The sequence below is a fragment of the Pelophylax lessonae genome (assembly GCF_965119305.1).
Source record: "Pelophylax lessonae genome assembly, chromosome: 6".
Lineage (NCBI taxonomy): Eukaryota > Metazoa > Chordata > Amphibia > Anura > Ranidae > Pelophylax > Pelophylax lessonae.
The window spans coordinates 287,508,372-287,531,544 of NC_138773.1; the positions used below are offsets into that span (position 1 = coordinate 287,508,372).

The 23,173-nt window shown below is 43.2% G+C and overlaps 1 protein-coding gene across 1 annotated transcript in view; it reads right to left on the reverse strand.

Moving 5' to 3' along the window:
* The window catches only part of KYNU (kynureninase), a 178,503-nt gene extending 158,251 nt beyond the window's left edge, over nucleotides 1-20,252 (reverse strand). The window contains exons 1-3 of the mRNA XM_082262168.1: nucleotides 20,163-20,252; nucleotides 13,762-13,974; nucleotides 1,925-2,045 (exon numbers count right to left, since the gene is read on the reverse strand). Coding sequence (XP_082118294.1) covers nucleotides 1,925-2,045; nucleotides 13,762-13,930 — 290 coding nt within the window. The 5' untranslated portion in view covers nucleotides 13,931-13,974; nucleotides 20,163-20,252. The remainder of the gene's footprint in view (nucleotides 1-1,924; nucleotides 2,046-13,761; nucleotides 13,975-20,162) is intronic.
* Nucleotides 20,253-23,173: the final 2,921 nt, after the last annotated feature.

Consider the following 23,173-nt stretch of genomic DNA (forward strand, 5'->3'; position numbering starts at 1 on the left):
CAATTACCCATTTTCCCTCCCAAATGTCATGTGACACGCTAGTGTTACAAGGTCTCAGGTGTGAATGGGGAGCAGGTGTGTTAAATGTGGTGTTATCGCTCTCACTCTCTCATACTGGTCACTGGAAGTTCAACATGGAACTTCATAGCAAAGAACTCTGAGGGTCTGAAAAAAGAATTGTTGCTCTACATAAAGATGGCCTAGGCTATAAGAGGATTGCCAATACCCTGAAACTGAGCTGTAGCATGGTGGCCAAGACCATACAGCAGTTCAACAAGGCAGGTTCCACTCAGAACAGGCCTCACCATGGTCGACCAAAGAAGTTGAGTGCACGTGCTCAGCGTCATATCCAGTTGTTGTCTTTGGGAAATAGACGTATGAGTGCTGCCAGCATTGCTGCAGAAGTTAAAGGGATGGGGTGTCAGCCTGTCAGTGCTCAGACCATACGCCGCACACTGCATCAAATTGCTCTGCTCTTCTCATCCCAGAAGGAAGCCTCTTTTAAAGATGATGCACAAGAAAGCCCGCAAACAGTTTGCTGAAGACAAGCAGACTAAGGACATGGATTACTGGAACCATGTCCTGTGGTCTAATGAGACCAAGATACACTTCTTTGGTTCAGATGGTGTCAAGTGTGTGTGGTGGCAACCAGGTGAGGAGAACAAAGACAAGTGTGTCTTGCCTGCAGTCATGCATGGGGGTGGGAGTGTCATAGTCTGAGGCTGCATGAGTGCTGCCAGCACTGGGGAGCTACAGTTCATTGAGGGAATCATGAATGCCAACATGTACTGTGACATACTGAAGCAGAGCATGATCCCCTCCCTTCAGAGACTGGGCCACAGGGCAGTATTCCAACATGATAATGACCCCAAACACACCTCCAAGATGACCACTGCCTTGCTAAAGAAGCTGAGGGTAAAGGTGATGGACTGGTCAAGCATGTCTTCAGACCTAAACCCTGTTGAGCATCTGTAGGGCATCCTCAAATGGATGGTGGAGGAGGGGAAGGCATCTAACATCCATTAACTCCATGATGTCGTCATGGAGGAGTGGAAGAGGACTCCAGTGGCAACCTGTGGAGTTCTGGTGAACTCCATGCCCAAGAGGGTTAAGGCAGTGCTAGAAAATAATGGTGTCCACACAAAATATTGCCACTTTGGGCCCAATTTGGACATTTTCACTTAGGGGTGTACTCACATTTGTTGCCAGTGGTTTAGACATTAATGGCTGTGTGTTGAGATATTTTGAGGGGACAGCAAATTTACACTGTTATACAAGCTGTACACCTACTACTTTACATTGTAGCAAATTGTAATTTCTTCAGTGTTTTCACATGAAAAAATATAATAAAATATTTACAAAAATGTGAAAAATGTACTCACTTTTGTGAGATACTGTAAGGCTCGGTTCACACTGATGCGATGCGGGAAGGCTGCGAATTCGCAGCCTGTTCCCGCATCGCACACGCACCCCCGGCAGTTCACACTGCCATATGCGATCCGCTGGGGGTGTCAATGTAATCTTAACGACACCCCCAGTTTGATCGCATATCGCAGTGCGATCGTGCAGTTCGCACAGGATCGGATCGCACAAGTGTGAACCGCTGTGCGATCCGATCCTGATGCGGCAGCAAAAATGCCTCCTGTGCGTGTTTGCTGCGGGTGCGATGCGAATTTAGCCATACAAACTGTATGGCTAAACTCGCACCGCACAGCTGATCGCATGTCATGTCGGAGCAGTGCGCTCCGACATGACATGCGAACCCCGCACACGCAGTAGTGTGAACCGGGGCTTATTCCCAATCTCTATACGAAGGACAATTCATCAATGGTAATCTATGTAATTCTGTAAAGGCAAGGGTACTTTAAACACATCACTGCAAGCCGGCTTAGTGTGTGGTAACCTGTGTTTGTAATATACTTACATTTTTGCCCATTTGTCCAATTCTTCATCAATAAAGTCTTTAACCTTCTTTGGTTGAAGCCCAAGGGACTGGCCACAGAAGTAGATGCAAGCGTCTTCTTCGTTAATCAGAGATTTTTCTGCTACGTGAAATAAGGACAAAATCGAGTAAGTGGTATGCTGCAACAAAACAAATACATGGGGGTATATTAATAAAACAAACAATCTCTTTACCAAGGTCCTAAAGGGTAACACCACTTTTGTGGAAAAAAATAGCAAATACAAAAAAAATAAATAAAACATATACAATTGCTCCACAAGTCATATTGTAATTGAATGTTATTAAAAAGTACCTTTCCTTTTCAATCTGCAGCCACTGTAAATTTTGTTAAATGCAATGTTATATGGCAACCTGGAGGGAATCTGTACACAGATGGCGTACAGAACGCCCCCAGAAAGGCCATTTCCTGCTTGTGTGATTGGTTTATTGATTTTCCCAGAAGTCTGCATTAAGATATAAGTCAGATTTTGGGTATCCCCTGGAACAAAAATGTCATTTTTGGTGAGATAGCATGTCTAAAGGGATGCAGACCCTGTCACTTTGCCTATAACTGCTGCAGGGGCAGCAGTTAATAGATAATTATAACATCACTACCATACAGATTCATTTTACACATGGACATAGACAAAAGTTATTTCTTTAGAACAAAAAATAGGAATCTGCAACAAAGTTTGTCAAAATTCTTGCAATATATATATATATATATATATATATATATATATATATATATATAGATCACCCAGAGGGGAATCGTTTTTTCTTAACAAAAGTAGAGTTACTCTTTAAGCATTTGCACATCCGTCACAAATAATCATCATAATGTGTCTAATATATTTCTTTTTCCAATGACTGTCAGCTCCATGTAGTAGCCATAAAATACATTTTCCTGATTGAGGTATTTGTAGAAAAAAAATGCATTATGGCCACTAGATGGAGCTAGAAATCATAGGAAATAAATGCGCTAGACACATTATAGCAAATTACTCCAATTTGTAAAAAGTTAATAAAGCTGAAGTCCTTTTTTGGTAGCCCTATATTGATGCTTGTTTACTCTAGGAGGAAAATGATAGACAGAACGCCTTCCTTTAGGCTACATTCACATCTTGGTGTTGCAATTTACAGGCGTTTTACAGGCATTTTTTACAGGCGTTTTTGTACAGGCGTTTTTAGGTTGACAAGTGACCAATGGAAAAAAAATAAAAACGCCTATAATCTGCCCAAAAAGAAGCTCATGTACTTTTTTTGAGCGTTGGTCGTTTTGCTTAAAACGTCAAAACACTCAGATGTGAACAGGGGCCATTGAAATTATTAGGATTTGTCTTGTTGGGCGTTTTTTGAGCTGATCCTAGAGCAGAAAAATGCCCCAAAAATGCCCCAAAACGCCTACATGTGAACCTAGCCTTATTCTCATCCCACAGGCTCTCATGATGTTCTTTGCCAGCATCATGCACAAAGTAAAAGCAGGGGTTTGCCATTGCACATGAAGACATTGTGGGCCGGTCACAATGGACTGGTGCAGGCGTGGAGAAAAGCGCAAATTTTCAGGGGAACAGGGAATAAGAAAAGTATTCCTCTCTGTTATATACCCCCTAGTCTAAACAGGCAGTGGACCCTTATTATATGTGTAGCGCCCTCCTAGGTAGGTGCTAGAGATTGTATATAGTTTTTGGTTTCTCTACTCAACAGAGAGATAGCTATGTACATTTATGTGCTGTCTGCTTAACAGAGAGCTGTGATTGTTTAGCAGAGGCTGCTCAGTGTGTTCTGGTGCTACTCATTCTGTCCTGAAAGTTTCACACTGATCCAGTGTCTATAGAGTATACTGGATAGTGGGAGGAAACCTTGCATATGACAGCATGAATGTCTATACAGCCTTGGCCAATTGGAAGGGGTTGTACCCGTAGGCATGCTAGGTAAATGTATTTATATCTGATGAGCACAAAGCCTCTGGGTCTTCCTCTACAGAGAGAGGCCCAGGAGGGGAGAGGTTCTGCTGCCCCTCCTCAATGCAGGCTGCCATGCAGGCTCAGGTGGGTGACCTGAGGGCCTGAAACATTGAAGCTGAAATCCATGGTTCTCGTGAGAGCTGACTGACAATGGATGTCCATGGTTCCTGTCTGGTATCACTGAGGAAGGCTGCCATCGGTGCTTCAGGAGTACAGATCCCCCCACAGGGGATCCTTGTGACTTGTGCTGCTAGGTGTCTCCCCCCCCCCCCCCCGGGTGCTAGAAATTAGGTGCTGGGTGCAAGCTAAAGAGGACACTGGTGAGTGTCTTAAAGAGACAAATTTCACTGAGTTCCTTCTGCTGAAAAGGGACTTGTTCATCCCATATAGGCTCTGTATGGTCCTACAGATAATCTGCTACACAGTTCGATTGAGAAAGTTTTCCTCACCTGTGAAAAGTTAATTTGGAGTATCCTACTAAATCCTTTCTCCTATCCAATTCTCCAAATAAAACACAAAAACAAATCCCCTAGACTGATCATTGGAGATAACCTGGCTGTGTAAAAATACCCTGTGACTGGCTGTGGATTAATCAGTGGGAGATCCGAGCACAATTATTCAAGCGGCTCCTGCGGGGGTAGCGCTATATATGGTAAAGCCAAAACAAGATTTTTGTCAGATTACTGGAGTTTAGCTTTAAAAGCATTTTTAATAAGTAGTTATAGTAATTACCTAAAGCTGAATTGCAATCCACTGCTTGAAATCGCATGTACAGCAGCACTGAAACTGGGAGAGGAGAGAGTAAACGGAGGGGTGAGCACTGCTGCACCTTCAATGTTTAATCATAGGCTGGAGTTAAGGAGGGGATCTAACTTGGACCTGGTTATGCAGAGTGCCAGAGCTGTGTAAAATCTCAGGAACGGATGGATAGGTTTACATGTTTCTTTTGTAGACCAGAGGGCTCCCACCTACACAATCCAACTGTGTATTTTGCGTTTTGCCTGGAGTTCAGCTTTAGGTTGCAAAATAATATATGGCTGCTAATTTTAGTCCTTGTGCTTCACCACTAGTCCAAGTCCATCAATGCCTGTCAGGCTGTGAATACATTTTCCCCCTGCTAAAAAATTAAGAACTTGTGGATTCACCTCTGGAGTTCTGTGACCTTTGTACATGTTTCTGGTCTCTGAACTCCATGGTTAATCCTAATGTTCCTTGAGGTACAGCAGGGAGTACATTATCCTATAAATTATAAACAAGCACAGGCCAATCAATGAGAGCTTGCATTGGGATTTATAAGTGGTTCCCTGCTGCACCAGGACTAGCCACATGTTACAGACTTTTACTAACCGTCTGATTTTCATATGGAAAATAAAAACAGAATTTACAGCTTACTCAGAAATATTGCATCAAAAGGTATTTGTAGAGGAGAAATGTTCATTGCCAGATCAGTCCAATATGGCATGTCATCATTAGACAAGAGGAGCAAGAGGAGCAGACACCCAAAGTCAACCTTCTTTGGGGGGCTCAAGATCCACCATGTACTTAGTGTACCTGATCAACAGATTCAAACATGTAAAGCGGGTTTATATTTGAACGGTGGCAGCGAAAAACTTCTTAGTACTGACATATTGAGACATCAAGGAGCCTGAAATGCAGGGCTGGCCCAAGACATTGTGCTGCTTGGGTCCAAGAATAAGATGCTGCCCCCCCCCCCAAAAAAAAAAATCACACCCAACAGAATGCCCCCCACATCCATTATTTCATATAAATATAACATTTTGAAAATATTATATATACTGTTATCTTCTTCCATAACTCACCACCGGACCAGTCCACCAAACACCCACTGTCTGTCCTCAGTCCTCCTATCACTACTGTGTCTGCCACTACCCTAGAAGATCCAGTGTGCCCTGAATGAGATGGAGTACGCTGATGTCTGACGTCATTGTGCACACCACGATCACGTGGGGGATGTTCCCCGGAGGAGAGGCTCCACCTCCTCATACTCATCAGTTTGCACTACAGGCGGCAGTATGAGATGGGGAAATGCCACCCATAAAACGCTGAAAACTGATGACACACAAAACTGCTGGGAAAAAAAATCTTGGGAGCCAATTTTCTGCCCCTCTCCAAGTGCTGCCTGGGTCCAATGGACCCAGTGGGACCCATGGTAGGGTCGGCCCTGCTGCAATGGGTGTGTTTGGAGGCCAGCAGTGGATGTTTCTGGGAGTCTGCACTGGAAGCATTTGTGATCCTGCAGTGTGTGCTTCTGTGCCAGCAGTAGGTGTGTTTGGGGCCAGCAATGGGGGTGTTTGGGGGCAAGCAGTAGGTGTGATTGGGAGCCAGCAGTGAAAGCATTTGGGATCCTGCATTGGGTGTGTTTGGGGGGCAGCAGTGGATGTGTAGGGGCCAATAGTAGGTGTATCTGGAAGCCTACAATGGAAGCATTTGGGATCCTGCAGTGCATGTATTTGGGAGCCAACGGTAGGTGGGTCTGGAAGCCTCATATTGGCTTTTGAAATTTACAAGTGCAGTAATTTAGAAACTGAGTGAAAGGTTTAGCACTGGGAAACACTTTTTGAACTGCATTGTATATATAACTCTATATATCAGACCAAAAGGAGGAGGAAAGAGGGACAGGGGGACTCTCCTAAATCAGGGACAGTCCCCCCAAATCGGGGACAGTTGGGAGCTATATGCATCAGATGTGTTTGGTGGTCAGCAGTAGGTGTGTCTGGAAGCGTTTGGGATCCTGTTTTGGGTGTGTGTTGGGACCAGCAATATGTGTGTCTGGCAGCATTTGGGGTCCTGTATTGGGTGTGTTTGTGGACCAGGAAAAGGTGTGCCTGGAAGCATTTGGGATTTTGTATTGGGTGTGTGTTGGGACCAGCAATAGGTGTGTCTGGAAGCCTGCAGTAGAAGCATTTAGGACTCTGCAGTGTTGGGTTGTGGGACCAGCAGTGGATGTGTTTGGGGGTCTGCAAAAAATGCTATATATATACACACACACACACAAACATACATATGTATGTGCATAAATGAGTACACCCTAAAAGATTTGTCAGAGAACCTTTACAGAATAAACATTTTCTTTGGGACACTGTGTCAGTTGTGGATATTTTTAACTGATTCATGACAAATGTTTCCATACATGTGTAATTTAAGTCAAAATAATTGTGCGCTACCCTTAGAAGCCTAAAATTAATAAAGTGCCAGCTGCTGTTACCACCTAAATGTGTTCCCACATAAAAAAAAAACACAAAATGTAGTAGCGCTGCTAAAAAAAATAAATAATATGGTAAAACGTCTAAAAAATGAACAGATATCAACCAATTGATATAACAGATATAGGTATTGACTTAATAAAGTGCATTGTCCCTGATGACATCGTCCCTGATGAAAAAAGGGGGTTCTACCAAGACAAAAAACCTAAATAAAACAATTGCTTATCAGAAAAAAAATAAAGATATCACTTTTAAATAGTTTAAAAATATCAGTGTAGAAGGAGGTATAAAATAATTATAGCATATTAAACACAGTGCCAAATCAGTAAAAAACCTAATAAAGTGCAATATAATAGGGAGAACCCCGTCTCATGTGTATTAAGGTGCAGACAAAACAAATGAATCCAAAGTGAAAAAGTGAAAAAAAATAAAAATAAGTAACCACTCTAATAGTGCAAATGTGCAGTAAATAAAGTCCAAAAAAAGTCTTTATTAAAGAAACAGCCAGTGAGTAATTATGTGTGTGTCCACTCCTTAAAGTGATGTGCTACTATCACCAGGTAAAGTGTCTGCTCACCTTCATATATAACCCTCAATGGGCAGTTAGAGAGCAGCTAGATTAATGCCGTCCATATAATAGATCGCTCTAGTATGCTCAAAGTAGGTCCACAGAGATTAGGACATATAAAAAAAAAAATCTCTAATGGTACAGTATCAACTCATTCAGGAGGCATAAACACAGATCCCAACTTCAAATTTCAAACTCACATTATGGCACACATATATGTAATAATATCTCTCACCCACAGGGGGTTTAGTGAGCTTTTGATGTTGTGTGGCAACCACATATCCAATTGACCATGTGGTTGTTGGGGGAAGTGCAACCATGTGTTGATGACCTCACTCACAAATGACCCGTGAGTGGTCAAGAGGAATGATTATATCCTGTGGATAGTCCCTGCTATACAGGACTATAAAAAGAGTCTATAGCATGAGGAATAGTCTGTTTTTGGAGCTGTAGAAAGACCAAGCATGCAGCCAGGATTTATTTTTGTCCTGTTCCTCCAGCTAACCAGTGTAAGCTGTTGACATTCAACTACCAGATGTATTATTTTTTTTCCAAGAAAGGAAAACTTTATTGAGCATCAAATCAGTGTACAAAGTGTTGACATAAACATGAGATTATACACAGTGCATTGTACTATCACAGTCAAAATTACATTTGCACAAGCCCATATTTATTCCATGTTGAAGAACCATTTAACGAAAACCTTGAATGATGCTCAAAAACATAACTTGCATAGTAGAAAAGGAAGGAGGTATACCTCTAGCAACGTATTGCTGCAGAATAGAAGAACACACAAAGAAAAAAAGAAAAACAAACAAACACAAAAGGGGGGGAGGGGGAGGGAACAAGGAGGGGGGGGGGGGGGGAGAAAGGGAAAACAAGGCATCTCGCTATAGATGAAATACTTGGAGCACCCCTGGACCACACGCCACCTTAACCCTCCAACAATCTATGCATTACCAGTTGATGCGGTGCCAGGCTAGGATCATCCAACCAGGGCTGCCACATTGAGTAAAATTTCCTGGGGACATTTCAGTGTTGCTAAGTTAACTTTTCTCGTATAAGTAAGACATTGATTTGCGCAACCCATTGACTGTCCCTGGGGACCCGCGGAGAAATCCAGTATGTAGCTATTAACTTACGAGCCACATAGAGTATGCGTATGACAGCTACATGAGCATTTGGAGTTAGGGTTTCCACCTTCAATGCACTCAGCAGACACACAATGAGATCCCTAGGCAACTGAAAGTTGTACACTCTGGAAATTGTGACGACTACAACTGTCCAATAGCGGATCAATTTGGGGCATCTCCATAGCATATGGATAAGGGTACCTTGATCCCGTTCTCATTTTGGGCAAATAGGTGTGGCTCTGCGTCCCCATTTGAACAGCTGGACCGGGGTTCTAGAAGCTCTGTGTAAGAGAAATAGGTGAGAGATCTTCTGAGATGCCGACACCGATACCAAGGGCACAGTAGAGAGGCACAGTTCCCACGTGTCTCCATCTATATCTCCCAGGTCCTTCTCCCAACCCCTTTTAGCTAGTATTTTGGATATGTCCTGCATAGAGTTTAAGATGTTAGAGCAGTGGCGGCCAGTGTGTTGGGGGTGCAGGGGCGCTGCCCCCCTATCCATGCGTCTGGCCCCCTAATCTACATGCGGGGCGCCGGACGCATGGAGTTCAATGGGGCTTTTTTTTTTTTTTTTGTCACCTGATTAGAGCCAGAGGCTCTAATAGGCTTCAGCAAAGGGTGGACCCGGGTTTTTGGACTTTGGATTCATTCGCTATTGTCACACGGATCCTCCTCCTGGCCAATCAGGAAGTGATTACTGATTGGCCGAAAGGCAAACCCCATGCCATTGGCCGAGGAGGAGGCGGGAGGACTGAGGACTCGAGGAGTAGAGGAGTTGAGGAGATTAGAGCTGGAAGAACAATCTCTGCTACAACAGCAACTGGGTAAGAAGTAGTAGTACTCTGCACTGATAGGCCGACACCTGCCTATAGTCGCATTTTGAATGGAGGTTACCAACCAAAATGAGGAATGATGTGTTGTTTTCTTGGTCAGGGCGCCCCAGGCCTCGGGGGAAACAGCAGCCAGCAGTTCCCTCCCCTCAGCGTCCAACCACTGTGTGGCAGAAGCAGGTTTATCAAAAAAGAGGACCTCTCCCCTGGCAACCACACTGAGTTTAGAGGTATACTCCATTGCATAATGTATGTTGAGTTCCCGTAGTCTTCTTTTCACATCCACAAATTTTGCCCTCTGCACCTCAGCAGAGTAATCAAGGAACAGTGAGACCTTTGCATTATCGATGACAAGCTTACCATTTATGCCCCTTGCTTTAGCCAGGATAGTGTCTCTGTCTTTGTAATTCAATAATTTTGAAGATAAATGTGCGTAGCGGGCTGCCAGGTGGGAGAGGGTGCATTGGGACACGGTGAGCCCTTTCACCTGAAAACATTGGAGTGAAGGAGTCCTGGCCAAACATGATCAATAACCAGTTCTCAATAAAGGCAACAGGGTTGCCCTCTCCGGAATTCCTATTGCGCTTATGTTGTTACGCCGCATTCTATTTCCCAAGTCATCCAGCCTTGCGGCCTGCCGGGCAGTGAGAAGTACAGTGTGTTTAACCTCTCTCTGTAATGGTGCCAAATCATCCTCCATTGAGCTGACCCAGCCTTCTAGAGCAGATGTCCGTTCCCTCAGTTTTTGCATGTCATGCCTAATGAAGGAGACTTCGGCCTTAATCTCTTTGATTTCTGCTGTGAATGCAGTAATGGAAGAATTGCAAGTTGTGACTGCAGATATGATATCTCGCAAGGTAGGCTCAGAGTCTTGTATAGCAGGCTGTCCTAGGAGGGGATCCTGATGTTCACTAACGTGTCCCAGTCAAGGAGCTGACCAGAGAGATCCTCCAGGGGGACGGTGTCATCCGCATTTGACTGGTTGCCCGAGGAGGTCGCCGGGGTGGCAGCAGTAATGGGTGAGTCCTTTGCAGCCAGCCATGTGAAAAACTTCTGGTCAGCTTCTTTATATTTGTCTGTCTTTCTGAGAGAAGTGTGGAAAGGAGAGCGCGATCTTGTGCCCGCAGGTCAGGCGCAGCGCGGCATTATTTCTGCCTTTTCGCCATGACACTGCGTGCGGTGAGGAGCCATAAACACACTGTTCATCTCTGGGGACTCCAGCGTCTCTGCGGAGGGTGATCGGGTAAGTGTATCAGTCTCCAACAGGATAAACGAGAGGATTAACAGCGGAGCGAGCAGAGCAGTCTTCCTACATCCGCTGTCAGGACACTCCCCCTCAGATCTAAGTATCATTTGATATTTTGGGATATCGGGAATAGGAGGAGTGTAGGTTTAAGTTGTGGTATTTTGTGTAATGTTTATGGTAAATTCTATGTGTAAGAAGCTTGTATTTTTATGTAGTTTTGTTTCATGCTTTTTATCAAACCTGCTCTTGGTGTGTCTGTTCATTTTAAATATTCACTAAATATTCCAGTGGCTGTCCAGTATACCTTCATTATAAATTTTGTTGTTCCCACATTTGATACAACTGGCGTAGTCAGCAGGGTGCTGCATGGTCACTAAATATAGAATATTCGGATGAAATATTGTGTTATAGAGGGTGTATGAGTATTATTCATTGAATTGCTGCTAGAGTCAGCAGTTTAGTGAATAAGCCCTTAGCATAGTCACTTTGAGCCAGGACAATACATAAAGATTGTGATTGTTGTTTTTGCATTTGTGTTCCCCTTGAGAGTAAAGATGCATACTCTGTTCAAAAAAAGCAAGAGAGCGGGGGGAAAGGAATCAGCTTCTACGTATGGAGCGATTCCAACGTGGGTCCTGGAAACCCATTGCAGAGGACTTAATTAAATATGCTGCTCCAATGTATCCAGAGCTTGGTACTGAACTTGTTACGCAGGATTTTCGGTTAGATTTGAGCGTATATTATAAGAGGGAGCGGAAAGCTGCTACCAATACTGGGTGGTTAGTCGTGCAGGCCATTTGCCGCGAGGTGCAGAAGAATGAAGCGCTTGAGAAAGAGTTGCAGGAATTGAAAGAGATGTTGGTTATGACCAAAGAATATATGCAAAGTAATGCATGTTGAGTTGCCTTAGAGGAGAAGTGTAAAGTGAGAGCGATGATTACAGATCCCACATGGAAACCTGAAGAGATGTTCCAGTCTTCAGATGAGGAGTATGTGTCGTATTCTGATGATAGTGATGATCTAGATGAGTGTCAGGCACGTCCAATAATCACACATCAGAGAAAAAGGAAAATAAATTGTGAGCATGTTGGAGAGAATGGTTTGGGGGATACTGCTCGTGATGAACTGAATGAAGTGGTAAAGGGGTATACCCAAACCAACCTCAAGGAGCAGCTTGCAGTGGTGACCGAGTGTTTGGAAGACACTGCAAGCAAGGCAGATTATTTAGGAAATAGGGCACTCAAAGTTAACGTATGCTGCCATGGAGTTTTCTATGCTCCTATAGAGCATGATCTTTCACCATTATTTTCTTTCTGCAATATCGTTCACTTCTATTGCCCTAAACACTGAGAAACCTGTTTTCTGAGCCATTATTTGGTGCAGATTGTGTGACTTTTGCTCGAAAATGTTGCATTTTTGGCTTTTTTTACATTTGGAAACCTAGTCACATCACTTTCAAATCCTTCAACTTAAAGTAGAACTAAAGGCAAAAGGTTTTTTTTCCCCCCATTTTGGATAGAGTAAGGGAAGGTTACAATATGTTTTGCCTTTAGTTGTACTATAAATAATTATTTGGCGCATTCCATAGATCACATTTTCATGCAAAAAAATACTTGGAGCACCAAAAATAGTTTTTTATTCCATGTGTCTAGGAGCCTGCAGGGGGCGGATCTGGGAAGCCTGCAGGGGGCGCATCTGGGAAGCCTGCAGGGGGTGTTTTGGGGGCCTACATTGGGTGTGTTTGCGAATACATCGCCTGTATTATAAACAGGTAATAAAATGGGTTAACTGATCACCAGGATTCTTGATGAACGGTATGGGAAGGGTTTGGTGCACTACAGGAATATCTGAACTAAACTCTGAAACCCTAATGGCACTTTTCCACTGCAAGTACCGGCTCGTACCGGCTCGGCTCTACTCGGCCCTGCTTGGCCCGGTTTGCTTTTCCACTGCTGGTACCGCATGGTATAGGGTCGGAACGGTTCGGTACGGTACGGTATAGGTTTGCTTTTCCACTAAAGTAGTACTAAATTTAAATGGGTGGGATAACAACGGGGTGGGTGGGATTCTCTGACCAATCAGTGGCTAGTAGTGACTGCATGCAAAGGATTGTGGGATATGGTACCAGTTTGGTACCTGTTGGAACCACAATCGAGTAGGTACTGTTTTTTCAGAGCCGTACCGTACCGTTCGGTTCCATGCAGTGGAAAAGCAAACCTATACCGTACCGTACCGTACCGAACCGTTCCGACCCTATACCATGCGATACCAGCAGTGGAAAAGCACAAAAGCGTGCCGAACCATTCGTTTCCATGCAGTGGAAAAGCAAACCTATACCGTACCGTACTGAACCGTTCCGACCCTATACCATGCGGTACCAGCAGTGGAAAAGCACAAAAGCATGCCGAACTGGTACGGTTCCATGCAGTGGAAAAGCGCCATAAGTTGCCAGGTGTTTTCCCTGAAAATTATAGATTTCATTTTCAGTTTGACTTTAGTGTGGCTTTAATTTCATGGTCAAAAAGTTTAAAAGTGGATGAGCACCTCCTGTGCCCTGCCTGACAAGAACATTTATACTTTATGGTTACCCTCCACATATGTACAATTGCTCAGCAGAGGTGCTGACTTGTCTATCTATCATGTTGATGGCCATAAGGGGGAGAAAATGCATGCTGGAATCTGATGGGTGTCTTTGTATCACACAGAATGTTCTCTTACATTGAAGTTCTATACACTAGTCACAGTTTCAATCGTTTGAGCAAAGTTCTTCTATTTGATTATTTTTCATGTTATGATAAAACGATGCAGGATCAAAGCCAAATGTTCAAAGAAATAAGCAAATCTGTCTTACTTGCTGGCAAATCCTTTTTCGCTGGAATGTGAAAACATTGTTTCAGATGCTTTAATTCATCTTCATTGTCCAAGTGAATAGCCAGTTTCTCATCGACTATGCTGCAGCCGAGCGCAGATGCCAGCTTTTCCAATGTGGTTATGGGTGACGTATGAGGAGATGAATTCATGGTGATGGAGAGAGATTAGCTGTACTGAGGAACGCTAACCAGACCTGAAATAAAGACAATGTCCACAAGAATATGTATCAAAATATATAAAAAAATTAACTTTCTGGCAGAAAGGAGTAATAATGCCTGTGCTTTAATGTCAACTTCTATTCTGCTTGGGGGGGGGGGGGGGGAATGGCATAACTCTTCCCAGACTGCATTTCCAATTTTCATGGTCAATGTATTGATGCCACATCCCAAATAAATGTGTACTGAAGGATTGAAAGGGGAAAGAAGAAAAATCCTCACCCCCTTATATAGATAACGGGACTTTAAGGTATCTTGCTGGCTGATCCAGGATCAGTCAGCAAGATGCCTTAAAAGTCCCGTTATCTATATAAGGGGATGAGGATTTTTCTTCTTTCCCCTTTCAATCCTTCAGTATCATGGTCAAGTGGCTACTGGAAAATAAATAATGGTGTTTTGCACATTGGTTGCAGCAAAGTGGGTGGTAAATTCTATTTTTTTTTAAATTGCTGGATGAATGTCGGAAACATTCACCAAGGTGTAAATAATTGTCCAGTTTTTTGTCTAAAAGGTTTATTTCTAATGATTGTCAGCTCCATCTAGTGACCATAATCCGGTATATTCTTGATTGAGGCTTTTCAGGAAAATGCCACATATTGGCCACAAGATGGAGCTGATGATCAAAAGGAAATAAATGTATAAGACAAAATACACAGGAGAACTGTGCTGGACTCGTGCTTGGTACTTCGGTGCTGCAGAGGCACAGTGCTGTAAGCTCAAAAAAGTTAAGGGCTCGGTGGCAGTATTTTTAGGTGGATAAAACATAAGACAACACAGGTTTTGGAGAGAAGTACTGAATATGGTACATTTTTGCTCAGAAGCTTAACATGTTGACAAACCAACCTTATAAATTAGGCAAGGGCCTTTTTCTGCAAAGCCAGCATGGACCAGGGCACACAGCCAAATCATATGGGCCATACACACTGTAAGATTTTCTGAAGACTTTTTCCTTTAGACTTACCAAAACCATATAATAGGAGGTCAAAGCTAAACACTTTCAATGTGTATGCAATCTGGCAGGCCTTTGCACTACATAGAAAAGGTAAATCTGAAGGAAAACGTCTTCATAAAATCTTATAGTGTGTATGGCCCTTTAGGCTGGCCATACATGATATCATTTTCTTACAATTTTCTGTACAGTTTTCTTGAAATGTACCTTCAACTATGTAGTACAAAGGCCTGCCTAATTGGATACAAGTGAAAGTGTTGTTTAGCTTTGACCTCATATTATGTGGTTTGTGATAAATCTAACAGAAAATTGTACAAGAAAATTGAACATGTATGGCCAGCCTTAGTAAGGCTGGCCATATATTATTCCTTTTTTATCACACTTTTCTTTCGTTTTACCTTTTTAAATCAGAAAACATTTTTATTGAGAGAAATTCACAACTCCGCAATAAAACAGCAATACATGGTACAAGCACAGTAACATGAAATCACCATCACGTCATAATATAGTGTGCAGAACAAATATGCCACAACCCCCTTTAAAGCAGACAACCCCCAACAACAGTGCCTGAGACAGTATCATTATTACGGCCCTCCAGTCCACCCCCCGAGCATCAAGCAATCAACCCCCAGCAGCCCCAACCCATGTTTACACATTTAAGATAATAAACGGTCCAGGATGAGGTCAGTAGGGGCCATTCCCGGACAATTCAACCAAGCACCCCATATTTTAGAAAATTTTTGTGGAGATCCCCTATGTTGGTAAATAACTTTTTCCATTCTGAGAGTGCCCCCTATCTGCTCTAGCCACATCCAAAAAGTCGGAGGTTCAGGTGCAGTCCATAGTCGCAATATAAATAAGCGGGCCTGAAACAGGGCGCGGGAGGCCACTTCCCGCAAATATCTGTCTTCCACTTGTTGGTCTAGAATGCCCAGAAGGCAGTGTTTAGGGTCCCCAGGGATATCTATTCCCAGGGTACTATTAATAGCAGAGCGCACCTCAGTCCAGTACCTGTGGACATCGCCACAGCAGGTGAATCAAGTCACCCACCTCCCTTTGGCAACGACCGCATATGTCGTCGTCACGGACACCCATAGAGTACAGTTTCAGAGGAGTATGGTGGACTCTAATGGCACTTTTCCACTGCAAGTACCGGCTAGTACCAGCTCGGCTCTACTCGGCCCTGCTTGGCCCGGTTTGCTTTTCCACTGCGGTACCGCATGGTATAGTGTCGGAACGGTTCGGAACGGTACGGTTTAGGTTTGCTTTTCCACTAAAGTAGTACTAAAGTTAAGTGGGTGGGATAACAACGGGGTGGGTGTGATTCTCTGACCAATCAGTGGCTAGTAGTGACTGCATGCAAAGGATTGTGGGATATGGTACCAGTTTGGTACCTGTTGGAACCACAATCGAGTAGGTACTGTTTTTTCAGAGCCGTACCGTTCGGTTCCATGCAGTGGAAAAGCAAACCTATACCGTACCGTACCGAACCGTTCCGACCCTATACCATGCGGTACCGCAGTGGAAAAGCACAAAAGCATGCCGAACCGGTACGGTTCCATGCAGTGGAAAAGCGCCATAAGTAATATGTACAAATGAGACCGTTTTACCTTTAACCGCTTGCCGACCGCCGCAAGTAGATATACTGCGGCGGTCAGCCTCGGCCAGGCAGAGTGACATATATATACGTCACTAGCCTGTGACCGGTTTGTGAGCCAATAGCGGGCGAGCACGCGCCCGCTGAGGCGCCCGCCCGCCCCGGCTCGTGCACTGAAGAGTCTGCGCGTGTGACCGGCAGACCCGATGTCCGCCGGTCACACTACGATCGTCGGTAGAGCGGGAGAAAAGGCGGGCGGCTTATGTAAACAAGCCGCCTGTCATTCTCCCCTGTGTAAGAATGGAGATCATACACCTCAAGTCACATCCAATCACAGTAAGAAACATGCCCCTAGGGACACACACAACCCCTCCCTCTCAAAAAAAAAGTTAACCCCTTCACTGCCAGTGTAATTTTACAGTAACAGTGCATATGTATAGCACTGATTACTGTAGTAATGTCATTGGTAACCCCAAAAGTGTCAAAAATGTCAGTCAAGGGTCCGATCTGTCCGCTGCAATGTCGCAGTCCCGCAAAAAAAAAAAACGCAGATCGCCGCCATTACTCGTTAAAAAAAACCCCACCAAAAATGACAAAAATCTTTCCCTTTGTTAGTAAACACGATAACTTTTGCGCAAACCAATCAAAATACGCTTTTTGCGATTTTTTTTACCAAACATATGTAGCATAAAACAAATTGGCCGAAAATGTTAAAAAATTTAGATTTTTACATTTTTTTGGGGGAATTTCATATAAAAAAATGTGAAAAATATTGTTATTTTTGCAAAATTTACGCTCTTTTTTTGTTTATAACACATGATCAAAAAATCGCACAGGTGATCAAATACCACCAAAAGAAAGCTCTGTTTGTGGGAAAAAAAGGACATGAAATTAGTTTAGGTACAGCGTCGCACGACCGCGCAATTGTCCGTTAAAGTCACGCAGTAAAAAATCGCAAAAACCCCCTGGTCAGGAAGGGGGTAAAATCTTCCGGGGCTTAAGTGGTTAACTATGTAGTACAAAGGCCTGCCTAATTGGATACAAGTGAAAGTGTTGTTTAGCTATGACCCCATATTATATGGTTTTTGGTAAATCTAACAGAAAATTGTACAAGAAAATTGAACATGTATGGCCAGCATAACACTCTCTCATTTATAATTAAAACATCTATTACGCGCCTCTTGTAGAGGATTATTATTTAATCCCCCATGTAAGTCTGTCACTATAATACCAAACCATTTTTAGCCCCATAATTTGCAGTTAAAAATAAATGAAAGTCCAAGAAATATCAGATTTTTTTTCTCTGCACTTTTGCTGGCTCAGCAACTTTACTTAGGCAAAAGCAAAAGGATGACAGCCAAGCAACTAGCATTTTGACAAAGGATAGGCAGCATTGGCAGCCTATATAATTGTCTGGGGATGGACTTCCTTTAACATAATGAGGATTTTGAATGTGAATGATACATCCTAAAAAAAACTTAAAAATTTCTGGGACGCGGCTCTTACATCCCACTTCTATACTGCTGCCCGACCATCCCCCCCCCCCCCCCCTGCGAGCAATTACTGGCTGTCAAACTGACAGCTGGGAATTTATTTGTGTTACACAGTATTGGTTGTACTAAATGGACTTGTGTCATATTTCAACCATACTATGTAACTATGTAAGGATCGGCGTTTAAAGGCTAGGTTCACCTTTGGGGACAAAATAATAAATGCACATATTTTTGCAGAAATTAAAATGGGAGCCTGTTTTTTTTTTTTTTTCACCCAAAAGCCCACAAAGCATTGCACCTTTGCTCAGTGGATCAAAGCTGCAATGTCAGACTCCTGTAGATACTTCCTCCAGCTTTCTTGCCCGTAACCTCTGTATAGGCTGTTAGAAAGGTGGAGGAAGTCTCAATGAACTAGAACATCAAGAACTACAAGCCATCTGCTGCAGTGGTAGTTTCTTCATTCATAGATCTCTGTAAATGAATGACGCAACTGTGTGGGGGAGCCCTGTACAAGCGCACCGATTTTGAAATGTGACAGTGAGTGTGGGGAGATGACTCCCCACGCTGTTATGGGGGTGGGAATCAGGGGTGAAGGGGAGGTGTTAGAGAAAGTCTAAAGTTTTAACCTAAACATACGTGTAACGTTCTCCAAAAGGTGAATTTAGCCTTTAACCACTTCAGCTCTGGAAGGTTTTATCCCCTTAACCGCTTGCCGACCACCTACAGTAATATTACTGCGGCAGTGTGGATCCCCTGGGTCCAGCGACGTAGACCTACGACACAGGATTGCCAGTGTGTTTAGACACAGCGGGAGTCCGGCTGCAGGAGGAGCAGCTCCGATTGCCGCTGCCCTCCCCCCGATCGTCAGGGGAAACGATCAACACATACAGTGCTGACAGAGGAATCCCTCCTGTAGAGAAATTGACTGCTCCCGGCGGGTGAGTGAAGACAGTGATTATTGCTAACAGCTATAGCACCTGCTAGCGATAATCAATCAATCGATCAACTTGGTACATTCAGCCTGCCCATAAACCGTTCGAATCATGTATGCCCGGCCTTAGTTAACCCTAACCAGCCCTAACAAACCAACACTATTTTCTTATTTTAATCATCGCAACCTGGATATAGGTATATGCCGTAAAATAAAATGCCTTATAAGACATCATAACTTTTTAGTGCAACAAGCAGGACTTTCTTTTGCCGGTGTAACGTTAAAAAACCATACCCCATGAAGAAACCATACCCTCGTCACTTCCTGTGTGAAGCAGCTGAGCAACGCAGCAGTGCGCATGCTCAGAGCCCCGAAAACAGCATGGAACAGCTGTGAAGATTAGAAGTGCGCATGCTCGGAGGGTAGGAAATCATAACGGAATTGTGTATAATCAGATACTTGCGGCGGGTACATAAAAACAGTTCGGCAGCAACATTAATCATCTCCTCTGCTATCCCTGTCACCTCCCTGATGTCGGCTAGTAAATATAAAAGCGGCGGCGGGTGTATGGAATCGATATGACGGACATCTTGGCTCCGTGATCCGCTTTTATATTTATTAGCCGAGAGCAGGGAAGTGAGAGGGGAAGGAGCGGAGATGATTCATGTTGCAGAGGAGCTGTTTTCTTCTAACCGCGGCAAGTTTATGTACCGTGAGAAATCCATACCCTCCGGAAGTGACGAGGGTATGGTTTTCTCACGGGTATGGTTTTTTCACGGAACACCGGTATTATTTATTTATTTTATTTTTTTTATCTTCTGTATATTTTAAAAGGCACAAATATTCATAAATATTTATAAAATACTGATCAAAGTTACAACAAAGTGCATTTATTACGTTTTGTTACTTTTTTTGTCTATAAATTAAATACAAAATAAAATAACTCTTGCAGGACAATATTACCAAAAGAAAGTCTAGTTTGTTCATAAAATAACAATGTATATGTTACTTTGTTCACATAATGATAAATGTATCGCTGAATAAATAAATAAAATAGTGGAAATGTAAAAATTGCTCTGGCCCATAAGGCGGTATCCAGGTATGAGAGCCGAAGGGATTAAAATTAGAGAAGCAAAGGAATACAATATGGGAACATAGCTCAGAATAGAAAGCAAGTAAGAATATAGAATACATACCTTAAGATGATAAACTATCAAGTGTTGTAAAAGATTTGACGTAACACAGCGCGACCGATCAAATCATTTCATTCAGAGTTCTCTGTATAAGGTGCAGTGACTGTCCTGACTGTTTATCACACCCCTTTTACTCAGCAAATAACTAGAAGGTAGCAAAGGTTACTCACCCTGCAAGTAAACAAGCACTACAGGGTTAGCTTGCTAACAGTGAATGCCTGTTATTTAAACTCTGTTAATGAAGACCGGAATTGCAAACTCATCAGTTTTAAGTTTGCCTGAATATATTCACATAGTTGTATCTTTGGAGAAGTTTGCAATGCTGTAGTCCAGCCAATCAGAATTTGTGAATTACTTGTTTCTCTGCAGAATGGTCACTAATTCATGCATATATTTAGGAGGTCCAACAGATCTGCCATTTATTGATTTGGCTGGTTTTCACTTCAGTGCCAAATATAGGAACTGTATCACAGAGTACTTTAGGTCCCTTTCACACGAACGATCCGATCAGATCCGCCTGTCAGTTTTTTAGGCGGACCTGATCGGATCCTCCATGCATCCCTATGGGGCAGCGGATGTCAGCAGTGACATGTCCGCTGACACCCGCTGCCATCCGCATCCGATCCTGTCTGTGAAATCCGGATGGATGGAAACCCTATTTTCCATCCGTCCAGGGGATCGGATCATATTGGGATCGGATGAGAGTGGACAGGCAGTCTGCTCTCATCCAATTCCCCCATAGAGAGCAGCGGGGCTTTGAGACCTAGCTCTCCACACACAGAGAGCGGAGAGGGAGGTGTCACCAGCCTGCTCAGCGGGAATTGGTGGATCGATCCCCCCGCTGAGCAGCACGGAGCCCGCCGACAGAGGCGGACTGAGTGAAAGAGCCCTATCTCTCAGTATTGGTCTATAACCATCACAACCCAGATATAGGTATAAGATGGAAGATAAAATGGATTGTTATTTTTAACAAATACATAGCAGGTATCTTGTTTAATACATAACTTTTTGGTGCAACAAACAGAGCTTTCTTTTTCAGATATAATTTTTGCAATTTTTTTTTATCTTCTGTATATAAGACAACATTTTGCACACATTTTAAAAATCATGCTTTTTTCAGCTTAGCCAATAATAGATTTAACCACTTGCTGCCCGCCAACAGTACTTTTACCAGTACTACATCGTTGAGCACATGCACTCTGCTGTACCCCGAGACGCACAATCCCGTGATTGCTGCCCACTCCTGGAGGCATGCCAGTGCGTCTGGTACCTGGCCGCTGTGATTGCTATGACCCATCTGCCCCTACTTGCTCAGCCTCTACTGGATGTTCCCTACCAGGACTGGTAAGTATATGATGTGAAATTCATTTTTACCCTTTTTTACACTATGGAGAACAATGGGTAGCCAGTGTTATGTGACGGGAGTCACTTTGGGTATGGGGCTTGTGGAACCCAAATTACCTTAGAGAGGTCGGAAAACTCCTTGTCCAGCTTCCCCGGTCTCTCTTATGTGTACGTAAGTCACCCTGTGTCTATTAGGGGCACAGGGTGACCAAGAAAATAATGAACACTGAGAATATGGTTTGGATTACTCAAATGGGACAGTAATATTTGTCAACAATATACCTCAATGAACATATGAAGACTCTGGGACTCTAGAACTAGGATTCATGTTAAAACCTAGCTGCCTATTGCCAATAAGAGACTGCTTCACACAGTCAGACTCATAGCAGATGCTAATATCATCAGCTCAACCATCTGCCTTCCTCACATTGTTGATTGCGCTGATTTACTCACCTGTTGTCTACTGTGGGGACGTGTTTACACTTATAATAATGTGTATTGTACTTCAGGTACTCGATGATGGCAGTCTGCTAGTTTATTGGCTCAGGTTGATTGAATCGTTGTCATCTATTAGTTACTGGTGGGAAAGTATAATACTGTTTGTGTTGGTGGTTTCTTAGATAATTAGTTCAGGTTAATTATATTTCTGTACACAATTTCATCTGCATATGATAATGTAATCAGGCACCTGACCTGGTGCGGTAATCTGATCAGGAGGGGGATGTCCTCCTGTGAGGTATATATTCGGTGTGAGTTTGTTCAATAAAGGTTCCAGAATTTATACAAGCTAAGTTGTCAGCTAGCTTTGTATGTATGGCGGCTGTAATATCTGATATCTATGTTCAAGACTGAAGGAAGTGGTATAGTGACGGAAGAACGCAAGCACAGTGTGTGTGGGTTCCGTTACAGGTGGCCAGTGTTTGGTAATGATAACTTGGAACTTTGAGGTTCGTTTATGGCTAGCATTGCAGGTTCCGTTTGCACATTGGGTGACCTTCACTGGTGTGCGAGGGAGGTGCTATGAGCACTTCATTTGCTACATGCTTGTTAAAGAAAGTTGATGGACTACCACCACTGAGGAAAGTGCAACAGCTGTATGCTATGTCCTCCTCTGGACCACAGTGCCCCTTATACATCATATTACCAAAAGTATTGGGCCACTTACCTTTGCACATACAGTCAGGTCCATAAATATTGGGACATGGACAAAATTCTAATCTTTTTGGCTCTATACATCACTACAATAGATTTGAAACAAAATAAATAAGATGTGCTTTAGCTGCAGACTTTCAGCTTTAATTTGAGGGTATTTACATCCAAATCAGGTGAATGGTGTAGGAATTACAACAGTTTGTATATGTGCCTCACACTTTTTAAGGGACCAAAAGTAATGGGACAATTGGCTGCTCAGCTGTTTCATGGCCAGGTGTGTGTTATTCCCTCATTATCCTATTTACAGGGAGCAGATAAAAGATCCAGAGTTCATTTCAAGTGTGCTATTTGCATTTGGAATCCGTTGCTGTCAACTCTTAATATGAGATCCAAAGAGCTGTCACTATCCGTGAAGCAAGCCATCATTAGGCTGAAAAAAACAAAACAAACCCATCAGAGAGATAGCAGAAACATTAGGTGTGGCCAAGTCATAAAGAAAGAAGAAGACCACGAAAAAC